The sequence below is a fragment of the Hetaerina americana genome, unplaced genomic scaffold (genome assembly GCF_022747635.1).
Source record: "Hetaerina americana unplaced genomic scaffold, ioHetAmer1.1.p SCAF_31, whole genome shotgun sequence".
NCBI classification, from domain to species: domain Eukaryota; kingdom Metazoa; phylum Arthropoda; class Insecta; order Odonata; family Calopterygidae; genus Hetaerina; species Hetaerina americana.
The window spans coordinates 3,447,792-3,471,507 of record NW_027286886.1 but is presented as its reverse complement, the minus strand read 5'-3'; the positions used below and the strand labels follow the sequence as shown (position 1 = coordinate 3,471,507).

Here is a 23,716-nt window from a genome sequence, read left to right as displayed (position 1 = left end):
TGCAGATTACTGAAATGAGCATAAAAAGGTTTATTTGCACCCATTTTTGCTACAACCTCTCCCCATGATGGATTATAGATACATTAATTATAATTATTTTCACCGAGGGAAATCATACGGCATCTGGTGGTGGGAAGGGTGGCACTGAAGGCATATCATGGTTATGGAAGTGCTGTGGCTAATTCTCCATGACGTCATTTCACTCATTGAGGATATTTTATGAGGATTCTTTCATGCAGCCACTAGCTATGAGGGCTTAAAACAACATATGCCATACAACATACCTTCACGAAGTTTGAAACTTTGTGAAAAGAGGGGAAACGCGGTCCTAAAAGTTGAAAAAAACACGTGAAGCAGTGTATGTAGTGGTTCTTACCCTTAGAACGCATGTGAAGTGGAGGAGATTAGGACGAGACATGAAAACGAAAGGAAATAAGGAAGGGGAAATGAGAAAGGAAGTGAAGGAAGAGAAGAAAAGTCATCCCATGAATAAGAGACGAAGTCATCGGAATAAACAGCAGTCTACTACGTGGGGAAGGGTTTTGCGACTGCGCCATGAAATGCGGAGCTCAGGCGCCAATTGTATGGGCAGGTCCTGACGATGCAAGATTCTCAAAGATCAAAGGGGAAGGTTGCTTGCGGTCCACATATATGGGGCAGGTGTCCTGACCGTGTTGGTGGCGTCCGCCCCTCGGGCCAGCGTGGTTGAGGATCGGGCCGTTGGCCGACTGGAGGTCAGCTCGGACTTGACTACGACTTATCATTTACCGTTGAGAGGCTCCCGTCAACGGAGGTCACTAGCACCATTCCCCACAGGAAGACAGTCTGTTAGATCGAGAGGTTGGGTCGGAGGAGAGCGGGCGGTGAGGAGCATGGTGCTGGAAACTGCCATCACTTTAAGCAAAGCTTCTAAACTATCAATGTCGTTGATCCTCCCACGGTTTGAGATATTCACTCTCCTACATCAAAGCACCCCAGTGAACAATCAATTCGGATTTGAGCTTCGACCGCCATTTGCAAACCAAACATTTCATATTTTGAATGGACAGTTAGATAAGTTAAGTCATTTTCTAAGAACATATTTTCTTCCTCTCGAGTGGCCTTAGTGCTTTAGATAAGCTACATTCGTCTCTTCATAATGTTTTCAAGGGATAAAATACCACCGTAACGAACCGGCGCGTAATATAGAGAACCCGAGCCCACGGAATTTGTATTTGCACCCGGGAAACACGCCCACTGGGCTAACCAGACCAGGAGCAGTTTTCAAATTCTGCGCCTGAATACGGTGGTGAGGTAGCCGAGTGCATCGAGCGCATGTGAACCGAAGATCCCCTAATCCAAGCCCGGAGATGTCTCTGGAAACTGGAATCCAAGCGATAGCAATGGACATAGTGGCAGTGGTATGGTAAGCAAAATAAAAATGGCGTAAATGGCTTTCCATCGGGAGAAACAACTACTAATACGGAAAATATTACTAGGAATGGTACGAATTAATAGTAATAGCACTCATATACGCACTCTACTTTTCTAGTTTTTGACGATATAAGCAACTGAAAAAAGAAGGGGATGGAAATGAATTAATACCAAAGAATGCTGAAAATAAAATGTATAGAGAGAGTAGCAATTGAAGAAGTACTTCGGAGGGTGGTTGAAAAGAGAAGCCAATGGAGGGCACTTACAAGGAAGAGAAGGAAATTAATTGAGCATTGCCTGAAGCACGATAGCTCAAATGCAGGGCTTAACAGAGTATGAAAAAATTGGTAGGGAATAGAATAGCCTGGAGAGCTGCTATAAACCAATCCTTGAATGATAAAGATTTTAGGGAGCTATTAGAACCAAACTGAAGGTTGATTACAGTAATGTGGCAGCCGTGAGCATAATTCAAGACCTGTCGATTGCAGCAGCCACTAGTACGCTAAATAAATTCAGAGGAATCCTTGGAACTGAAGCACAGGAAATTGGTGGAGGAATTTGCACCTATGGGCGTTGCCTACCAAGTATGTAATTGTCAAATATTATATCAATGTTCCAAGTCCGATGTAAAGGTCGAAGTGCTGTTTTCGGACTAATGCAAAAAATAAATGCAAAATAAATAAAACTTGGTGGGCTGCCTTAACTGAGTAAGGCTAATTTGGGAAAACCGAATGTTTCCCTCGAATTATTTCTTATTTACTGTCACGATGAACGGCTATGAATCGATATCGTCTGGAGGGATGAAGACCCGCTTCACTTCGCCGTGTCCACCAGGGAAACATTGCAGGGGTATGCATCGTAAGCTGCTCCATGAAAACTTGCAACGTATGGCAACGACACCCAAAATGATGCAGAGTAGAGAGATCACCTACCCTCCACTGGGTATCGCGCCTCGACGCGGCTGGTTTCCATTTTATGCCCACCCAGATGCTTCGTCGGAGAGCCTGATACGTAACGTGGGGCCACCAGCGCTGCGTCAGACACGGAAGGCTCATTTTTCCCAGGACCCCATTTGGCATAATCATTTAGGGCAATTCCTTTGATATCATTTCGACGACAGCATTCATCTGGCCTTCGTTACGGAAACAGAAAAAGGTCAACGTCACATTCACCCAAGGAAAGAGTCAGCCAGATTAACTCCGTGGCAAGAACACTCACCCCAGGTCAAACCTGAACCGGGGAATAGACATTTTTTCCGGTTCGACTGTAATTTTCCGGGTTGAGCCATTTGGACTCGAAAAATCATCATGACCGTCGAAACACTTCAAACCTACAGTTACTATGCATGGGAGAGCCAATCTGCCGCAGAGTCCTTTCCCATTTCCTCTTTTCCAAGGGAGCAATGCCGATGATCGTCTTTATGAAAATTTTCCCCCTCGGACAGCCAAAGTGACGACTTGATTATACTTGACCGCCTTAATTACACTCTAAAATATTCGACAAAAATGCCGTAATAAGAGTCTCCTTTGAGGTAGATAACATGACACCGAACGTGAGAAAACATTCACTCAGGTCCACGAGCCCACGCAGTCACTCACGCGCGCTCACACTCCCACGCACACAACTCTCCCTTCGCCGGCGAGACCACGAACGGGAATAACCCAATCACCCGGCAACCGCAGTCAGAAAGATGTTGAAAGTCGGTACGAGAATCAAAATAAAATAGAAACACGAATCGTGCTAAGCAAGTAATTACTTCGATCGCTAAGTGATCCTCTTCAGCATTCCGAAGGCTTTGAAACGAAATGCTGCATGAGGATCGGAAAACGGGCATTCGCAGGCTAATATAACAAATGGAAGGGGGCGGGGAAGTAAAAGAGTTAAAACGGAAAATTAATGGGCCCGTTGATGGCATACAAGATGGAGAAGGATGAGAGCTACACGATGGGATTGAGTGGACTTCGTGAAAGCATGGGGAAGAGAGGGAATTGGTTTGGGAGGTTGAGAAGCTAATCATTTGTGACGCTGACCAGACGCTGAGCTGGAGTATGGGCGGAAAATGGTGGGAGGCTAAGATTCAAATTAAGATACTCATTATTATCGTTGCTTGTTCCTTGTGAAAGGCATGGGACCTAATTAATAGTGTATTAGAGTTTATTACTATTTCCAAATGTAAAAAAAATATTTCACCCAATAAAAGGTCCTATTTACTTCCCAACATTCTTCCACGCAGAGTTGACGAGTCAAAAAAGAAAAGCAACACGTCTTCACGCTAAATTCAAGCATCATATTTATGCGTAGAGGCAGTGATTATTGTGGGAGGCGCGCGACTGGCGATAAATGGTGTCCTATTTAGGGCAAACTAGAAAGAGTGTCTGCTTTCAACAAAGGCTTCAGAAGAATTACGAGCTACTTGCCCATATTAAGGCTTCATTCTTGAATTAATGCATTTTATATCATAAAATACATTGGAGTACCTCTAAGAATTGCAGCCATCTCCGATGAGATCATCGGGGGCCCCGGGGTTAGGACATGGATCAGACAAGGAAATTAGTCACAAATCCAGGATTCTTATCGTAGAAATCTTTTGTGCTCTCGAATTTGATTTTTTAATACACCAACATGATACCCTGCAAGCCACCGACATGGTGTATGGCAGTGGGTGTATCCACACTAGACATACACAGTACGCGAAGCGTTGCGATAAAGTACCATGCATTAAAAACTGGTAATTAAAAAGGTTGTTATATTACACAATGAAAATTATTACTTGCGTCAATTTCGTTAAGGAGACAGCATCACCGAGGGGAGAAGGAACATTCAAGCAAAGAAAAAAATCCTTTCAGCCTTAAATAATAATTACGAGTATACTACATATACGATATTAGGCAAGAAAAACCAATATCAACAGGGTAGGCAAAAAGCAGAAAAGGAATCTCGACACCTTAGAAAACAAACAAAAGATGTTCGTCGACCTAATTATCGAAGGTACACAAAATAACGAAAAACTTGTAAAAAGTAAAAGGAAACCTATGAAAACAATGCTTTCTAACGATTCTAATTATTTCCTGGTTGAAGTGGATTGAAGATGCTTGTTTCTCATCTCGTTCTTGGCAAAAACGGTATCTTAAACCTAACCTTTTTAGAATCTCTCTCACGGAATTGAAGGTATGATCTTGGCATGCATAGTATCATGGAGTTTTCAAAATGCATTGCACTTCTGTAGAAAACTGACTCATCTCAGATTTACTTAATAGTATGAGCTTACGTATCTTAAACTTACTTAGGCCTATAATTAATCACCAATTTTGGAGTGATTCCTATAAAATATTCTTTAGCATTTCAGTCACCCACAGGTATAGAAACGGATTTTCGAACTTCAATTACATATAATCCAAGGATCACAGAGCACGTTGGAATAAAACTACAATTGCATGTCCTAAACTATTCATGGAGATAAAAATAACGGATGCGAACGTGAACGGGGAGCGAGAAATGTCCTATTTTTTTGGTCCAGGGCAAGTGTGCTCAAGATTAGTGCTGATTCGCTGACTCAAGCTTAAGTGATGAAATTCAGTTTCGTATTTTTGTGAAATATTCTTGTTGCATCAATTTGGATTTTAATGTGACAGTCATTCGAGGACATACAGCAAGCGCTCTGAACCCATTTCACAAACTTCCCTCGCGCAAAGATCGCACACGTGAAGAGCATCTATTCCCTACGCGGCATCCAAAGACGCGACCTTCAAATTAAGCTAGCAATCATGTCACGCTCTGAACAATGCGGGTGCACTATAATATCATTTAAGTCAGTCCAAACAGGCCTATGCATATTTCAGCTCAATTATTCCAGTCCCCGTTCAATGCTTTGAAACTTTTTTATAATACAGTATGAGCGACAATATCTTCATCTACATATACACAATACTCCGGCGCAAATGACCTCAGCCGTCGGTCATCTCCCCTAAAACTATTACTACAATACCCCGAAGCCACCCCGAAGGGGTGCGGCGGGGTTTGATAGGCCGTCTTTCGAGGCAGCATGCATCTTTCTCAAAAGGAAGTAAAATTACTAAACTTCTTTTCATACAAATTTGAAATACCGATGAGCAAGCATTCGATAGCACACGAGAGCGTGTACTCTCTCGGTTTCATCATCGTCCAAATAAGAATCGAGTGCTCAAATATTACCTTTTTAAATAATCAAGCTTGGTTGGACCCAAAATGAGGTTATTTTTCGCTTGTTTTCTTCCCAATTGCTTTTATAAAAAGCTCTTCCATTCATAAATCACCAAATATATATTTCTAAATGAGAAAATTCCGAGTAGGAACTTCAAGTGATGGTCTCGAGATTGCCGCCATAAAGAAAAACTTTCCCGCTATTCTAATAGCCAAAGTTCTGCGACCGAAATGGTAATATTTATTTGAGATTTAACTCTTAAGCATTCGAGAATTCTGGTGGATTCACCATAGGACACGAAATCCAACGTTTCGTTGTTATGATCGTGACTACCCTGGGGCCGGAATATGTTTGGTTAACAAACAAAAAAAAACTACAACAATTTCAGAGTGTAAAAATCATTCGCCTTGACTGGGATCCCAGTCAAGGCGAATGATTTTTACACTCTGAAATTGTTGCATTGAAATGCACATTAGCGGATGACTCCGTTAAAAGTTACTGTTGCGGCATCTCCCGCAGTTTCTTTGGACTTTAAAAAAAACTAGTCCTGACAAAAGACCACGGACCTCAAGTTTTGATCTGTACCATTGTACGTAATCACTAGTTTAATTTGATTTCTAGGATTTAAGAGCCAGGAAATCAAAGCACAATTGAAAATAAATGAAAAATAAACAGTTCAGAATACATAAGTACAATAAAAATAAAACTTTTAGTCCATATAATAAAATGAACGCATTACTGTGACGCTTGTTTATGAAATGGATTATAGTGACCTACCAAGGGGTTAGGCGGTATAAGAGACTGCATAGTCTCAATCTCGCCGCAAAATGAAGACGAATACCTATCTATTATGATCATTCGAAACGACAGTCAGGGAACCGCACCATCCTAAAGCATGTTACAATCCGAATTTAAGGTAAAATTGATTAATGCCCCAAGCTTCCGAAAGTAGCAAAAATCCCTGCTTTGAGGGTGTGGACACCAGCGGGGTACTAATTATGTATGCACTATATGATCTCCTTTGAAAAGTGGACACTTCGGCATTTTCTTGGGAAGTTGGGAGTAAAAATTCCGACTTTTCAGTAATCTTCACGATAAACACAACATTACTGATACGATCTCGGATTGTTATATATGTTCCTATCCCTTTCCCTTATATCTATATCCATGTGATATATATATATATATATATATATATATATATATATATATATATATATATATATATATATATATTACTATTAGGTAATCTACCAGTTAAGGTAGGTTTTTGGATGGAAATAACAATTAATTAAATAATTTGTGACCTCTAGCAAAACACAACGTCCTACCCTGCATCAGGTCCCTCTTCAGCTCTGAGTATTTTCTTCCTCCCTTCATCCCGTTCAACATCCCTATCCTGTTCCTTCCCTTTCCTCGTTTTCCTAACATTCAACCCTCTATCACAGTCTTCAACATCCCGCTGCCGGTCAATACCCCTTTCATCCACTTTTCCTGCCTCCATAGGATTTCTCCCAACAAACCCCTCTCTTCGCCCACCATACCAAGTACTTCCTCGTTTGTTTTCTTCTCTGTCCATTTCACCTTCTCCATTCTTCTCCACACCCACATTTCAAAAGCCTCGAGTCTACATCTATCCTCCTGCTTAAATGACCACGTTTCCGCGCCGCACATAGATACGCTCCATATCAAAGTTTTTACGAGTCTTTTCTTAACATCCTTACTCAACGTCCCTGTGATCAATTCCCTCCTCCTTGTGAAAGCCTCTTTGTTTAGCGCAATTCTTCTCCTTACGTCCCTACTACTTTGACCGTATTGGTCCAAAACACTATCGAGATACGTAAACTGTTCTACCTGCTCTAGTTCTCGCCCTCCTATTTTAATGTTTAGCTTAGCCTTTTTCTTTCAAGAAAATCGCATAACCTTTGTTTTATTAATATTGATTCTCATCCCACAACTGTCGCACTGAATTTCCAATTCACTAAGCAATGCTTGCAACCCCTTGGCTGACTGACAAACTAAAGCTTGGTCATCAGCAAACCTAACTGATTTCACGAATTCCCCGCCCACATTCATTCCTACCTCGAGTTCACGATAAACACAACATTACTGATACGATCTCGGATTGTTATATATGTTCCTATCCCTTTCCCTTATATCTATATCCATGTGATATATATATATATATATATATATATATACATTCGACCTCTTCCTCTGTATGGTTGCTTGTCCTAACATTCCACGTACCTATTCTAACTAATTTGGTCTTCTTCTCCTTCGTCTTCTGTCATGCTGCTGCTGGTTTTCCCTTGCAAGGGTTTCGAAGGATGACGACCGCGGAAGCCTTGCCTCCCGCGCTGCCAGGAACGACACACGGCCGATTGGGCGAGCCCCGTAGTTGCCAGGACTCATATTCTCTGTAGTATCCATCATTTGAATCTTGGGAATGATAATTGAGGTGGTTTCCCGTTGCCTTCCTCAATAGTGTTTTTAACGTGACACCATCACTTACTGGCCGCCCCACTGGGGTCAGACGCCATTGCAGCCGCCTCACTGAGGGACAGACGCTGCGTGGACTACCTTTCGTCTGGCTCCTAACCTTCGACCTATCTGGCATGGGTCACCCTACCAGGAGCAATTATTATTACTCCCGCCAGCACAGCTCTAGGGGTCATCGGAACGCACAAGCCCTTCCACCACGTCAAGGTTGTAGTCTGGGGAGGGATAAAATAGACGCCTCATTTTCCCCTCATTTTAATGTGCCTTGGACGGGTCAAAAGATGGTTTTGTTCTGATTAGGTGCCTCCTTCGGTTGACCACGGCCGCTGAAAGAGGAATGGAAAAAGAATGCCGAATTTATAGCGGGTATATCTAAACATTACAAAACTTACCGCGATATATTTAATACATGCGATTACATCGCTAGCTTGAGACTCAGCTTAGGACTTAACTTGAAGACTAAATAAATCTCAACCTACCGAGGGAGGCAGCGGAAAGAGTTTAATTTCCGCGAAGCTTTTTATCAACAACTGGGGTCATTTAAGCCAATCGGAATGGATGAGTGATTTTCGACACCAACAAAGTCCTGAGCGTGGAAATCCAGTGCACTACCAATAAAACAACCCGGCCCTTTTGCTTCTACAGTCCTTTAGGTTTAAAGCATATCTGACTGCGATCAATACTAACAATTAATAAGACAAGAGGAAATACAATCAAGACGACAACGTTTACGTTTGCGAAGACAATCCAGGTTAATTTCTGCAGGCAATAAGTTTCATTCAAGCATACCCTCAAATGTACCGGAAATACATTTAAGACTTTTGAAAACTGTCGGACTTAGGAATGCCTAGGCATATAAGTGACTGGATGTCACGCTTATACCGCCCATGACCACGCGTGGGCGTTCCTTACCTGAAGAGTCCGCTGTAGCTGCCGGGCTCGAAGCTCTGGTCGGTAGGCACGACGCGCTGAAGGAGACGGGGCGTGAGGGAGGCGAGGGCGCTAATGGCCCCTAGGACGCAGGCGCCGGGGCCCTCGGACAGCCCCGCCTCGAGGTCGCACCGCCCCAGGCCGCTGTCTGAGTCCGAATCGTCGTTAATGATGAACCGGGGCCGCTGGCACATCTCCTGCAAAAGCACGACACATTCAACGCAGGGAAGGGGCAGCCCCCCTCAGAGATGCGTTGACGTTAAAACACAACCACCAAACATCCGAGAACCCAAACTGGTCCAAAACCATGCAGTCCAAACCCGCCCTAAGGTTGGCTTGATATATGATAATTGAGGTCACCTCGAGGTATGCCCACCTCCCATGCCCTACTCAACCAAGACTTCGAAATTTTACACCTTTAATTTTTTAAGAGTAGTGTGATAGCATCGGAAGGGGGAATCTGGAAAGGGGACAGCTACTGTTTCGAAAAGACACGGGGACCCAAGTAGGTACGAGAACTGATGACGGAGTGGGGCGGGGGGGGGGGGGGTTCAACGCTTTCGAAAATGTTAAATTTCACTAGCTGCGCAATGACATTATGGTCTCTCCACCCTGTCCGTTATAAGAGAGTTGCAGCTGACATCAACCCGTAAATAACTTTCGAATGATTGCATATTGATATGCATACGTGATTTCTGCTTTTCGTGGGCCTAAATGTCTATTTTTGTTGAATAATGATCATAACTTCATACAGGCTTTGTAAAACTCTCGCAGATTAATGCATAAAATTACCAGTTATATCTGTGAGTTGTGAAATTAGACAACGCAATTTCTGCATCCTACAGCATTCCAATATCTCCGATGAAACATTCGTAACTACATACCAGTACATAGGTGGGAAAACCTTAACCCAGGTTCATGTCTCCTCTGCCGGGAATTAATTCCATTTCCCCTTCGGAATGAGCCTCAGAAGGGTTTCGCCTCTACAGTAGCATATGCCCTGAATCAGTCGGTCATATGCAGCATAAATATGCGTATGCATGGCTATTAGACCCCTATGAATGGAACGATTTCATGAAGACATCACCGGTAATTTGCACACGTTTATCAAGTGCAAATTGATCACAGATTACCTCATAGGTGATTGAGACAGCATAAATGGCCTTGAATTTTTTTAAGTCGGCAGAATGTTTGTTTGATCTTATTTAACTGTCATGACTTTTTTCCTTAGTTTACTTTACGTAATTTCACACTGAGCTACAAAAAGTACATATGATTATCGCAATTTCTGTAATCCATGAGCTGAAATGTAAACCGAGTGGCTACAACTTCATCTTTAAGAGATCGCTCCATTACCCACATTGGGTCTATTTACACACATTTAAGTAGGCGATCTGACAATAATAAAAAAAATCGCCAATGCAAATATCATATCTAGTCGCAAGAGTGCGCAGATTAGATTCAATTCTTACATTAATATCTTTCGTGAGTATCACAAGGAAAGCTTTGTTGTCCATAAACATATCGTATTATTCCGTTTAGGGATTTGAAAACATCCAGGTACTTCTTTATTTTTCGAAAGCAAGCCGAACATTTTTCTCAGCCCTGGTATCCAGTGAGCCATCAAAATACGAGAGGATCGACCTGCTTTTTTCATGCCTCATTGCACTGTGATAAATCGCAGTGCAATGTGCATGTGCAGTGTGCATCGCACCCAAAAGTGGTAGGACTGATTTTCTCTGGCGCGAACGGAGCGGCGGAGGGGGGTCTGCCTGGCAGGGTAAGGTGGAGGGGGCTCTTAGCAACAGACCGACACCAACCTCAGTCGCCTGCGGGCTGTCGTTGAGTGAGGACACCGTTTTCAGTGAAGCAAGTTTTTTGTCCGCGTCGAAAAACAAAATGAATCTGAATTTAGAGCAACGTTATTCCGTGAAGTTTTGTGCGAAACTCGGGAAGACGGCAACTGAGAACCTCGATATGATCAAGCAGGCTTATGGGGACACTGCCTTAAGCCGTTCCACAGTATTTGAGTAGCACAAGTTGTTTAAAGAGGGTAGGGAGCTCGTTGAAGACGACCATCGCTCCGGACGGCCGTCGACGGCAAGAACAGACACGAACGTGGACAGAGTGAGGACACTGCTGAACACAGACCGACGCTTAACCAGTGAAGAAATTGCAGACCAGTTGGGTCTGTCTGCATCCAACGTCCAACGCATTATTTCACAGGATTTGGCCATGCGCAAGGTGTGCGCCAAGATGGTGCCGAAAATTCTGAGTGTCGACGAACAGGCAACGCGTGTGCGCATTTCCGAAGAAGTGTTAGCCAATTTGCACCGAGATGAAAATTGTTTGGACAATGTAATAACTGGTGATGAAACATGGGTTTTTCAATGTGGCCCCGAAACGAAAAGACAATCCGCGGAATGGCACACTTCCGCGTCCCCACGTCCAAAAAAGGCTCGCATGAGCAAATCAAAAATCAAAACGATGTTGATTGTGTATGGAATATTGACCGGAGTTCGATTCCCGGGCAAGTCTCTGGGCTCCCTCATCTTCATCCGAGCAGTGCGATATTTCGGCAGTAGATCTTCTTGGGAAACCACAGGCGGCACAAGGAAATGATCTGGCTCCCCTACCCTGATGTGTGCCCTACCATTTCGAAGATATTTATATATATATATATATATATATATATATATATATATATATATATATATATGCATATATGTGTGTATGCATATATACACACATGCCATTAACACAGTTTTATAGACATATAAGTTATATATATATATACACACACACACACATTTCCATGAAACGTCTAACAGGTGAACAAACGAATTCAGAATTTTTATTAAGCGGTAAGCCAAGTAAAATGCGTTAGATATGCATAAAGAATAATTTTATCAACTCCATGTTAGTTCTCATAATGAAACGAAACCTTGAAGTTACGTCGAGTAAATAAAACCAACATTTATTTAACTTAATTAATAGAGTTTACTCGATGGTTATTCAACTCTTCGGGTCGACATCTCTTACAAATACATCTTTTGTTTAAATCATTGCCATTAATTACGATTTACGTCCTCGAAAACTCGTGAATATTATACAAAATCTTTAAAAATACATAATTTTAACATTTTCACCCTTTACCTTTTAGTGGCCTCGAAATGTTTTTTGACCACAAGATCTCACAACATCCTACATTATGAAAACTACTACGCAAGGTTAACGAGTGATTCATTACAGAGTTCAAATTTCTGAGATAAAATGTTTCAGCATCTTTGGAACTTCAGGTAACAGAGGGACAAACCGAAAAGAAAGTATGTCTTTCGGATGCATTACAGAAACGCCTACGATCTTTCCCCACTAAATGACGGCTTATTTTTACCGAATAAACCAACCGTGACGGTCAAGAGGTGGATCACCTCCTGGAGACGACGAGATAAGGTTAGCATCGACTGGGTGAGAGGCGGTAAAGGGGGCAGCCAAGCCCCTGACGTCTTCGGAGGGAGGCGGCAACGCCAACAACGGATCAAAAACTAACGTATGCATATTTTTTCCCATTATCTGTTCCATAGCCATGAAAACGAATTCCTCACATGGCATTCCTCACATATGACACGCACATTGCGGTAAATAGGAGGGGGCACGCTTGCTGCCCTGCCGCCTTCGTCCGCCTTCCTCCAGCTATATTTCCGCAGCTCATCAACGCCCAAATTGGACTAAAGGGGCTTCATTCTCAGACAATTTTCGCTTCGCCAAAGTCTATGTTTTTGGGCAGTATTTATGAGGAAAATGGGCATAGTCATGGGGGATATAATGAGTTATTGCGAACACATTAGGACAAATTGCATTAGCAAAATAAACACTTATGAAATTGATGGCAACTGTACTAAGGGAAGAAGTGAAGAAAAAATATTAATGAATACTTTAATATGTAGTGTGCTGCCTAGGGATGAGAAGCCTGGACTTTGAGGAAGGAGGATGAACTTTTGACGGCTTTAGAGGTTTCGATGCTTTAGAGACTTGTTGACTAGAGAGTGTTGCCGAGAATGAAGAAAACAAGTTATGCAGATAGAGAGACAAACGCTGAAGTTCTAAATGTGGAGGGCGAAGAGAGGAAGTTGTTGCGGGAAATCAAATGAAAACAAACGTAAGTAAAAAGAGAGAGAAATTGATTGGAGGAAACATTGAAAGATAGTGGGTTTTTGAACACCGTGACATAAGGGAGAATGTTGGGCAGGCGAGATAGATTGAGGAAAAGAGTAGGCTTTCTATACAGCATGAAGACTGGCAGGCGTTACGAATAAATAAATAAAGGGACGATGTAGGACATAAAACGTTGACCTACTGGTACCGGTGACGTCGGGGTAACGCTCTGGCAACTCAAAGGTCGCGTGTTCGATTCCCACCAAGTTGGGTTTTCCTCCGCCTAGGGCTTGGGTGTTTGTAATTATCTTCAATATATGAGTAATATTTTTGAGTTAAAAGGAAGAAGGGACTATAAAGTCTCAATCTCACTTCTATAAAATACGTTAGATAAATAAAATAAAGGATGTTTTCGTTGTGAATAAAATCAAATAAAAATTTACTCATTTCTTTAACCACTTAATTGGGGCGGTATTGAGACTCAATAGCCCCTTCTCCTAACCTGACCCCTAAACATTGCATTGAAGACAATTAAAAACACCCAAATCCTGAAAACAATTAATGAAAAGCGGCCGTGGTGCCGTGACGAGAGTATTTACGAAAGGGAAATGCAGGAAAGCGTCACAAGGATGGGATCCACCAATCCATCGGGGGATTTGAAACGGAATTCAGTACAAATCTTTAATAAGGCGGACACCTTTGAGGACGCGTCTCGGGTTGCCTCGAGGCCTTCGACCCGCCGCTTCCGTCTATTTGCTCGACCGAGAAACCCGGCCACGGGGAGGAGGCGGGATGATACCTTAGGCCGTTATCTCCGGATACCCATGCACTTGTTCCACTGATATATTTTTTCGAATATTCACGTACGTTCGCTGGAGGTTGCCGGCGGAAAAGGCGAGGGGAGCACGGAGTGAGAGGCAGCGGAGTGTGGGAGAAAGGCAAGCGGCGGGGGGAGGATGGGAGGAGTTCGGAAGGGACGAACAAGGGAAGAAGTAAGTTAGTATTCTTTTGCAATATTCATTTTTCACCAACCGGTTCCCCACCTATCGATACCTACGCCATACATTTCATCATCACGGGTTATCAATACGAGGGTTGGTTTGTAGCAGCTCGCTAAACTACGTAGTTTAATCACCCGTCAATCCCTACGTTCCCTCATAGTTTATGGTAATGACACTTTCAATCACTTGCTTCTCATAGTTCATCCTTGGCCATCATCTGTAATTATTTCCTTCTCTGTTCCCTTCGTTTATGGTCTTAAGTAAGCTATGGTGCATCAACACATGTTCCTTCTTGTCAGTGCCCTCCATAAACTACTCACTTTCCCATTCTTCAAAAAGTACCTCATCATTTGTTTCTCTCTCTCTATCCATTCTGTTTTCATCTTTATTTCATAGCAAAACACTTCCATCGCCTCCAATTTTTTTTTCTCTGCCACCCCTATTGTCCACACTTCACATCTGTAGGAAATGCGACCCAACATGCAAATTTCACGAATTGCTTCCTTATGTCAAAGTACTATTGGTCGTGAGTAGTTTCTTCTTCTGATAAAAGAGCCTTCTTCCCCAATCGCATTCCATGTCTATGCCTCTTCCTTCTTTCATCGTTAGTGAGCAGTGTATTTGTCTTCTCCTATTCCAATTACCACAATCTCCTCGAGATCCCAATCCCGATATCGTTAAGTCTTTCAGCATCCTCCCATCTTACCATTCTGGTAACCGATTAAAACCTATACACTCCCCAGGCTAGAAAATGTGTATTCGTAAAGGCGTTTTCTTTCTCAATAAGCGATAGAACACAAGTGCTATATAACACTCACCGCTTTATTTTCACATTTCCATGATCACCGAGTATTTTGGTCGCCGATTTAAACCGCGAAATAAAACAAAATTTCATAATTGTGCGATTGTAGACAGTTTTAACAAAAAATACATCGTACCATCGTTTTCGTAAGAAACAGGGATTTTGATTGCTTCGTTTTTCACATTTTAATACCGGTTTTTATCGATTTTAACCTAATGGAATCAGTATATGTGAATGATTTGAATCAAAATATAAAATTTAATTATATTATCTAAAAAAATAAATAAAACAAAATTGTAAAATAAAATTGTTCCGTTCAAGTTTTACCATGCCTACCGCCATCAACGCGCAAATTCTACGGTGCGCACGGTACAAGAATATTGTAATAAAAACTATTATTCCTTCAAAACGACTACAGTTACATGACTGTATTTATTCATCCTCCCGAGTGTAAAGGTCCAAGAGCAAGCAGACTACGCGAGAGGCAAACGCCGAAAAAGGAAGTTCATCGAAACAAACAAATGAATTTAAATCTGAGGGATTCGCCATATCCAGGAGTGCAATGCGGAGTAAATATTATAGTTTCAGGTTAGACTGTAAAAGGAAATACGAACCTACACAAAATGTGAAGAGAATGAAGATTTAAAAGGAAAAAAAGAATCACACCATGAAGTTAGCACTTTCGGGGTGAGGAAACACAAGTGAAAGCTAAGCGTGCCAAATATTTAAAGGAAGGTTTTATCCTGGAAACCGAGAAGGCTTTTGTGAAAGCTAATATCCAGTTGAAAAGCTATTAAGCGCCGCAACCCACCATTGGATGAAAAAATACTTAAGTGGACGGTGTGATCTACCGTCTACTAATAAAATTTGACAAAAAACATCGCCTTTTTCGGACAAAGAAAAATACAAGAAATAGAGTAGAAAGTTTCAAGTAAACATAACACTGTTTACTGAGACGAAATTACGGACATAAGCGGCACGTGTGCTTTCAAAATTTTACTTCGTAGTTCCGTTCCATTTACCGAACAGAATCAGAAATACTTGACATGGAAAATGGCTATAATTATGCAAATGCATAATAGATATAATTAGTGTCATTTAAATTCACTGGGAGTAGGTAGTTGTTATCGCTGCGGACCCTATAGACCCTCAACACGACGTGCAAGGTCAATACAAGAAAATGCCTTCCTAGATACCAGTAAACGTGAAAACAAGTGCAAAGAATTTATGAATTACAACTATCCAGGAATTGAAAATAAAGTGAAGGTTACTGCGTATCTCAATCCTGTTTATTCTCAATCCTAATTGAAACTAAGATGACTTACTCAACCTTGGAATAAATTGATGACTTATTATACTTCCGTCGTATCTGTAGAATGAAATTTTTTTTACCTATCTCCATGTCGTAAATATAAATTTGTATTTCATATGAACATCATACTTTACTGATGTGCCACTGTGCTCATATTTTAACTGTTTCCTGTGTTTCTCATAGAGTTTTCTAACGTGTCTTTTCTATTTGCCGCGGGGATGACAGAAAATGGAAATTTTAATCCCCATATTTTGAAAATAAAAACAAAAAACCCAAAAGCTACTCCTTAAATCAAAGTATGTCGTTCGAACTCAAAACTTGATAAAACAAATCAATTTACAGGCGAAAAAAATGCTCCATATACCACAGAAATCATTTCAATGAATAAAAATGGACTACATACATCACCGTCAAAAACAACCCCATCTCGGCATAGCGCAGCTCACTCCACTCTTTTAGTTAATCTTTCATTGCCTGACCTCTTAGTGTTCACATCTTCCTTCACTTTCATCATCGGCTCAACCCTACTCTTTTTATCACTGCTTGGCTTCGATTCTTTCTTCTTTATTCGTATAATCCATCCATTTTGGCCGCATCAATCTTCCATAGCATTGCTCCTATTGCTTCTAATCTTCTTTACGGTGTTACTGCCACCAACTTTGTCTCAAATTTATCAGAAAAGGATTGGCACCATATGCTAGTGTAAATATATTTAAACATACACACAAATACATACACCCACATATGTAGTATTGACAATTCGACGGCACGGTCGTCATCATCGGAATGCCGTTCTCGGGGTAAGAGCGGAGAGAATGTGTGTGGGGGAAGGGTGAGGGGAGGAGAGGTAAGGGACGAATAGAAAACGGAAAAGGGGTGTGGGGATATGTAGGCCTCCCATTATCCCCTTCCACCGCACCCTTTCTCTTTCTCTCGCTTACCTCACCTCTCACCTTCCCTATACCAGCAGTCAGTACTACTGTTCCTTCCGAGGAAGACGGCGCTAAATTCCGTCGAAATTATTAAGCGATAACGTGTGAGTGTTCTTTTTTTGTGCTTTTATATTGTTTGTTGCTGTCCAAGTTTTTTATTCAACACTTCCATGTTACTTCGACGAAATCATATATATATATATATATATATAATATATATATATAATATATATATAATATATATATATATTATATATATAATAATATATATACACATATATATATATATATATATATATATATATATATATATATATATATATATATATATATATATATATAGTATATATATATATATATATAACACTTTTTGAAAGTCTCACGGACGTGAATAATAATGTATAAAATTTAGCACTAGTGGACACAGACACCAACACATAAACACACAAAAAAGGAGACTCAATATAGTATGTTTCAAATTTTCGGTGGTCGGTGGTGGGAGGGATAGAACTGCCATATATATATATATATATATATATATATATATATATATAATGGGCTGACACAATATAACACAAATAGAATAGAATAGCAACATTTAAAAGGACACTAACACGATAAATTGTTCGAGCTTTCGGCCCTCTCAGAGGTCTTCTTCAAGAGAGACTGAAAGTCTGTCTCTCTTTCTCTCTCTAAGGCCTCTGAGAGGGCCGAAATTTACCGTGTGAGTGTCCTTTTAAATGTTGCTATTCTATTCTATTTGTGTTATATTGTGTCAGCCCATTATTGTGCCGCTCGTGTGAGTTTTTCCGTACAATCGTTATATATGTATGTGTGTGTGTATATATGTGTGTATATATATATATATATATATATATATATATATATATATATATATATATATATATATATATATATATATATATATATACAGGGTTCGTCCGGAAAATAAGTGTACTGAGCTCAGGAAAAAAAAATTATTACACTTTTACATATCTTAAGCTAATATTCCTCAAAATAGGACCCTTGTGAGTCGATACACTTGTTCCAGCGGCGTTCCCATTCCTGGAACGCTCCCGCGAAGGCATCATCGGGAACCTCTCGAAGACACGTCGTCACGGCCTCTTTGACGGCGTCCAAAGTCCCGTATCGCGTTCCTTTCAAACTCCTCTTTATCTTCGGGAACAGAAAGAAGTCCGGTGGTGCCAAGTCCGGGCTGTAGGGCGGGTGCGGCAGCGTTGCCACGCCGTGCTTGGCCAAGAAGTCCGACACGACAAGCGCGGTGTGAGACGGCGCATTGTCGTGATGCAGCCGCCAGATGTTTTTGATCGCTGTCCGGACGCGGGCGACTCGTTTTCGAAGCCTGTCGAGCACTTGGACGTAAAATGCAGCATTTACAGTTTGTCGTTCAGGTACAAATTCGTAGCGGACGACTCCCCTTTTGTCAAAAAAGACAATGAGCATCGCCTTGATCCGAGATTTGCTCATGCGAGCTTTCTTTTGACGGGGTGATGATGGGGTGGGCCACTCCGCACTTTGTCTCTTCGACTCCGGGTCGTACTCAAAGATCCACGTCTCGTCACCCGAAACAACGTTCTCTAAAAAATGTGGATCATTTTTGCAGTGATCCGCAAGTTATGTCGCGATTTCCAAACGATTGAGTCTTTGATCATCACTGAGCACTTTCGGCACCAACTTTGCACAAATTTTTCGCATCTGTAATTGCTCCCTAATAATCTCGTGCACTATTGTTTTTGGCACATTACACTGCTCTGCTATCATCCGAACACTAAGACGACGATCAGAGTTCAGTACATCGCGAACTTTTCGCACATTTTCGTCGGTGAGGGTCGTTGATGGGCGTCCAGGCCGTGGTTCGTCGTCGACCTCTTCTCTGCCCTCCACGAACATCTTGTGCCACCGAAAGATCATGTTTCTGGACATGGCTGACTCCCCGTAAGCCTGGTTAATCATACCGACAGTTTCGGTAGACGATTTCCCAAGCTTTACCGCAAATTTGATGGAATAACGCTGCTCCAAAAACTTCGGCATCGCGTTCCGTGACGTGGGTCGAGCGTGGAGGTTCGCGTTAACAGAGCTCCTCACTACACCACAGCTCAGAGCCGACTGCCTTTTTCAGCGTCGCTTGCCAACATACTACACTTATTTTCCGGACGAACCCTGTAGATATATATATATATATATATATATATATATATATATATATATATATATATATATATATATATATATATATATATATATGTGTGTGTGTGTGTGTGTGTGTGTGTACGTGCTTTGTATAAAAAGTACCAGGAAAGTTTCTGACCACAACATTTATTTCAGCTATTGAAATATTGCTACAATTCCTCAAAAGTCGTCAAAATACGTTCCTTGAGCGTCAACACACTTTTGCCCGCGGTTTTTCCACGATTCGACGGCTCCCTGGTAAGCTGATTCCGGAAGGTCCTTTAGAGTAAGCGTGCAAGCTTCTTTGACGACACTTAGGGTCAGTCCCATGGTGGTGTCCTTTGAGGGACATTTTCACTTCGGGTAATAAGATATAGTCGGCTACTACCAAGTCGGGACTGTAAAGGGGTCAGGGAATCGTCGGGAAGCCGTTACAGAAGATCTTCGCAAGCAGACAATTGACTCTGCTTTTGGTCGTCCGTCAATACCTACGAGACGAGTTTAGGGAGGATCTTTCGCATCGCTAAATTTTCAGTGATAATGGTGTGCACTCTCATCTTATTAATATTAATACGATCTTCGATCGTGTGCATACTTAAACGACGTTCTGAATTCAGATCTTCACGCACGCGTCGGGAAAAAATTGTCACGGATGCTTTTTATACAAACCTTGTATATGTACACATACACATGTATACATCAAAATCCTCCAATCTACGTCTATCCTCCTGCTTCAATGACATCGCTTCCGCGCCGTACGTAACTACGCTCCATATTAAAGTTTTTACGACTCTTTTCTTAGTATCCTTGTTCAACGTCCCTGTCATCAACTCCCCCCTCCTTGTGAAAGCTTCTTTGCCTAGCGCAATTCTTCCCCTTACGTCCCTAATACTTTGACCGTGTTGGTCCAAAACACTACGGAGATACGTAAACTGTTCTACCTGCTCTAGTTTTTGCCCTCCTATTTTAATGTTTAGCTTAGCCTTTTTCTTTCTAGAAAATCGCATAACATTTATATATATATACAGGGTCGCACCCAAAAGTGGTAGGACTGATTTTTTGTGGTTTCCCAAGATGATCTACTGCCGAAATATCGCACTGCTCGGATGAAGATGAGGGAGCCCAGAGACTTGCCCGGGAATCGAACTCCGGTCAATATTCCAACGCACTGGCCCTTTCACGACTACCACGTCTGATGGTATATATATATATATATATATATATATATATATATATATATATATATATATATATATATATATATATATATATATATACAGGGGGGCACCAAAAAGTGGTAGGACTGATATTTTACAAGAATTTTATTGACGATATACTTACATCGACTTAATAATCTTCAAAGTTTGCTCCTTGAGCTGCTACACACTTAGTATAACGTTGTTCCCATTCCCCGTACGCCCGCTGGAAATTTTCTTTGGGGATGCCGTTGATGAACCTCGTCGAAGCCTCTTGAACGGCCTTTATCGAGTCAAAACGTCCCTCGAGCTGTCTTTTCATCAGGGAGAAGAAGAAGAGGTCCGGTGGTGCCAGATAGGGAGAATATGGCGGGTGCGGCAACGTGGCAACGCCGTATTTGGCCAGGAGCTGTCTGACGACGAGCGCGCCATGGCACGGCGCGTGGTCATGATGAAGCACCCAGCAGTTTGCGATGGCCGGTCGGGCTCTTTTCACGCGTTCTCGGAGGCGGGTGAGCACCTGCACGTAAAAGTTCGCATTCACAGTCTCCCCACAGGTCTGTGTTCAGCAGTGTCCTCACTCTGTCCACATTCGTGTCGGTTCTTGCCGTCGACGGCGTCCGGAGCGATGGTCGTCTTCAACGAGCTCCCTACCCTCTTTAAACAACTTGTGCCACTCAAATACTGTGGAACAGCTTAAGGCAGTGTCCCCATAAGCCTGCTTGATCATATCGAGGTTCTCACTTGCCGTCTTCCCGAGTTTCGCACAAAACTTCACGGAATAACGTTGCTCTAAATTCAGATTCATTTTGTTTTTCGATGCGGACAAAAAACTTGCTTCACTGAAAACGGTGTCCTCACTCAACGACAGCCCGCAGGCGACTGAGGTTGGTGTCGGTCTGTTGCTAAGAGCCCCCTCCACCTTACCCTGCCAGGCAGACCACCCTCCACCGCTCGCGCCAGAGAAAATCAGTCCTACGACTTTTGGGTGCGACCCTGTATATATATATATATATATATATATATATATATATATATATATATATATATATATATATATATATATATATATTTATAACGATTGTACGAAAAAACTCACACGAGCGACACAATAATGGGCTGACACAATATAACGCAAATAGAAAAGAATAGACACATTTAAAAGAACACTCACACGGTAAATTGTTCAAGCTTTCGGCCCTCTCAGAGGCCTTCTTCAAGAGAGACTGTATTAGTAGAGTCTCTCTTGAAGAAGGCCTCTGAGAGGGCCGAAAGCTCGAACAATTTACCGTGTGAGTGTTCTTTTAAATGTGTCTATTCTTTTCTATTTGTGTTATACTGTGTCAGCCCATTATATATATATATATATATATATATATATATATATATATATATATATATATATATATATATATATAGGAGAGGGGTTTGTTGGGAGAAATCCTATGGAGGCAGGAAAAGTGGATGAAGGGGGTAGTGACCGGCAGTGGGATGTTGAAGACTGTGATAGAGGGGAGAGTGTTAGGAAAACGAGGAAAGGGAAGGAACAGAATAGGGATTTTGGACGGGATGAAGGGAGGAAGAAAGTACTCAAAGCTGAAGAGGGACCTGATGTAGATGTTTTGCTAGGATCACAAAATATTTAGTTAGGAGCTTTGTCCATCCAAAAACCTACTTTGACCGGTAGATTACCTAATAATAATAATTATGTAGATAGATATATATTCATTCACATGGATATAGATATGAGGATAAGGGATAGGAACACATAAAAGACAAACACAAGAGAGGTGGGAAGGCGGAAACGAGCAGATCACAAGAGCAAAAATATTTATACATATATTTATTAGAAATGAATATTTATATATAATAGTATCACTATCCCCCATCTCCCATGGGGAAAACATTTGATAGTGATGTGGGTTGGAACGCGGCGGGAGGTGAAGAAAGAGATGTCGGTGAGGTAGGGGACTACAGTTTAGGAACAAAGAATGACAGTGGAGAAAAAGCGATAGAGTTCTCCAGGGGATTGTGGTCGTGGGGATCATAACGAATACCTGGGTTAGAGAAAACGCAAAAGGCGTCATTTTATATGGAAAAAGCCACGTGACTTAGAAAGGTATCAGTTATATTATACCATGGTTAGGCACATATTTAGGAATATTGTGATTAATTCACACTGTTCTTTTGGACGAATTCATAGCTTGTGTGAGGGAGGAATTGGCAAGAAGAATTGCTCATGTCAGTGTGAGTTCCTATTTTTAAAAAAAAGGAAAGGCTAACACATGTAAGGATACCACAAACTACTACTATAAAACTATAACTTCGATTTCCCACGCAGTGTGCTCCCCAGGAGCATCAACAAAAGAAATGAGATGGAGAGATGTATTTGCAAGGAAAATTATTATCTAGGGGATATTCAGTTTAGGTCAAGAAAGAGGAGATGCAAGCGTGATGCCAAAGAAGTAATGAGGTCACTTATAGCGAGGAACAGGGAAAAGAATCAGGACGTATTTTTCTATTTTGCAGATTTGGAGAAAGCATTTGGTAGAGTGAATTGGGTGGAAATAGTGAATGTATTACAGAAAATAGGAAGAGAGCAGAGGGATAGGAGAATTATCCGCAACCTGTATATGTCTCAGACTTACAACGGGGAAGTTAAATCGGCATTAAGAAGTCAAATTTCAAAAAGAGTTTAAGAAGTTACAATATAGTTTATGTGAATACATTCAAACAGAAACTAAAAGACTGTCGTAGTAAGACGAAAAGTATTATGCGCACAACACTACACTCTTATAAATCTAAAATGCTAAGCGAATATCTTGAGGAATTTCCGAAGTCATTCTGGTCCTATTTTAGGGAAATACAGGGTAAACGTCCGACTGCACATTCTTTGAAGACGGAAAAAGGAGACATTATTAAAGATAGCGTGAAAAAGGCAAATATCTTAAACAATTTTTTCTAGAGCGTCTACAATTAAGCCATAAACGCACCAAACGATCCTCCACGCCCACACGGGGAACACATGAGCCGTATTACACTGACCAAGCAGGGAATAGAACATCTGCTCCGTAGAGTCATAGCAAATGAAGCACCTGGTCCG

General features: G+C 41.5%; 1 protein-coding gene across 1 annotated transcript in view; it reads right to left on the bottom strand.

Moving 5' to 3' along the window:
- The window catches only part of LOC139691246 (calpain-1 catalytic subunit-like), a gene marked incomplete at its 5' end in the record, with an annotated part of 50,159 nt that overhangs the window by 15,744 nt on the left and 10,699 nt on the right, over positions 1-23,716 (bottom strand). The window contains one exon of the mRNA XM_071588991.1: positions 9,008-9,222. Coding sequence (XP_071445092.1) covers positions 9,008-9,222 — 215 coding nt within the window. The remainder of the gene's footprint in view (positions 1-9,007; positions 9,223-23,716) is intronic.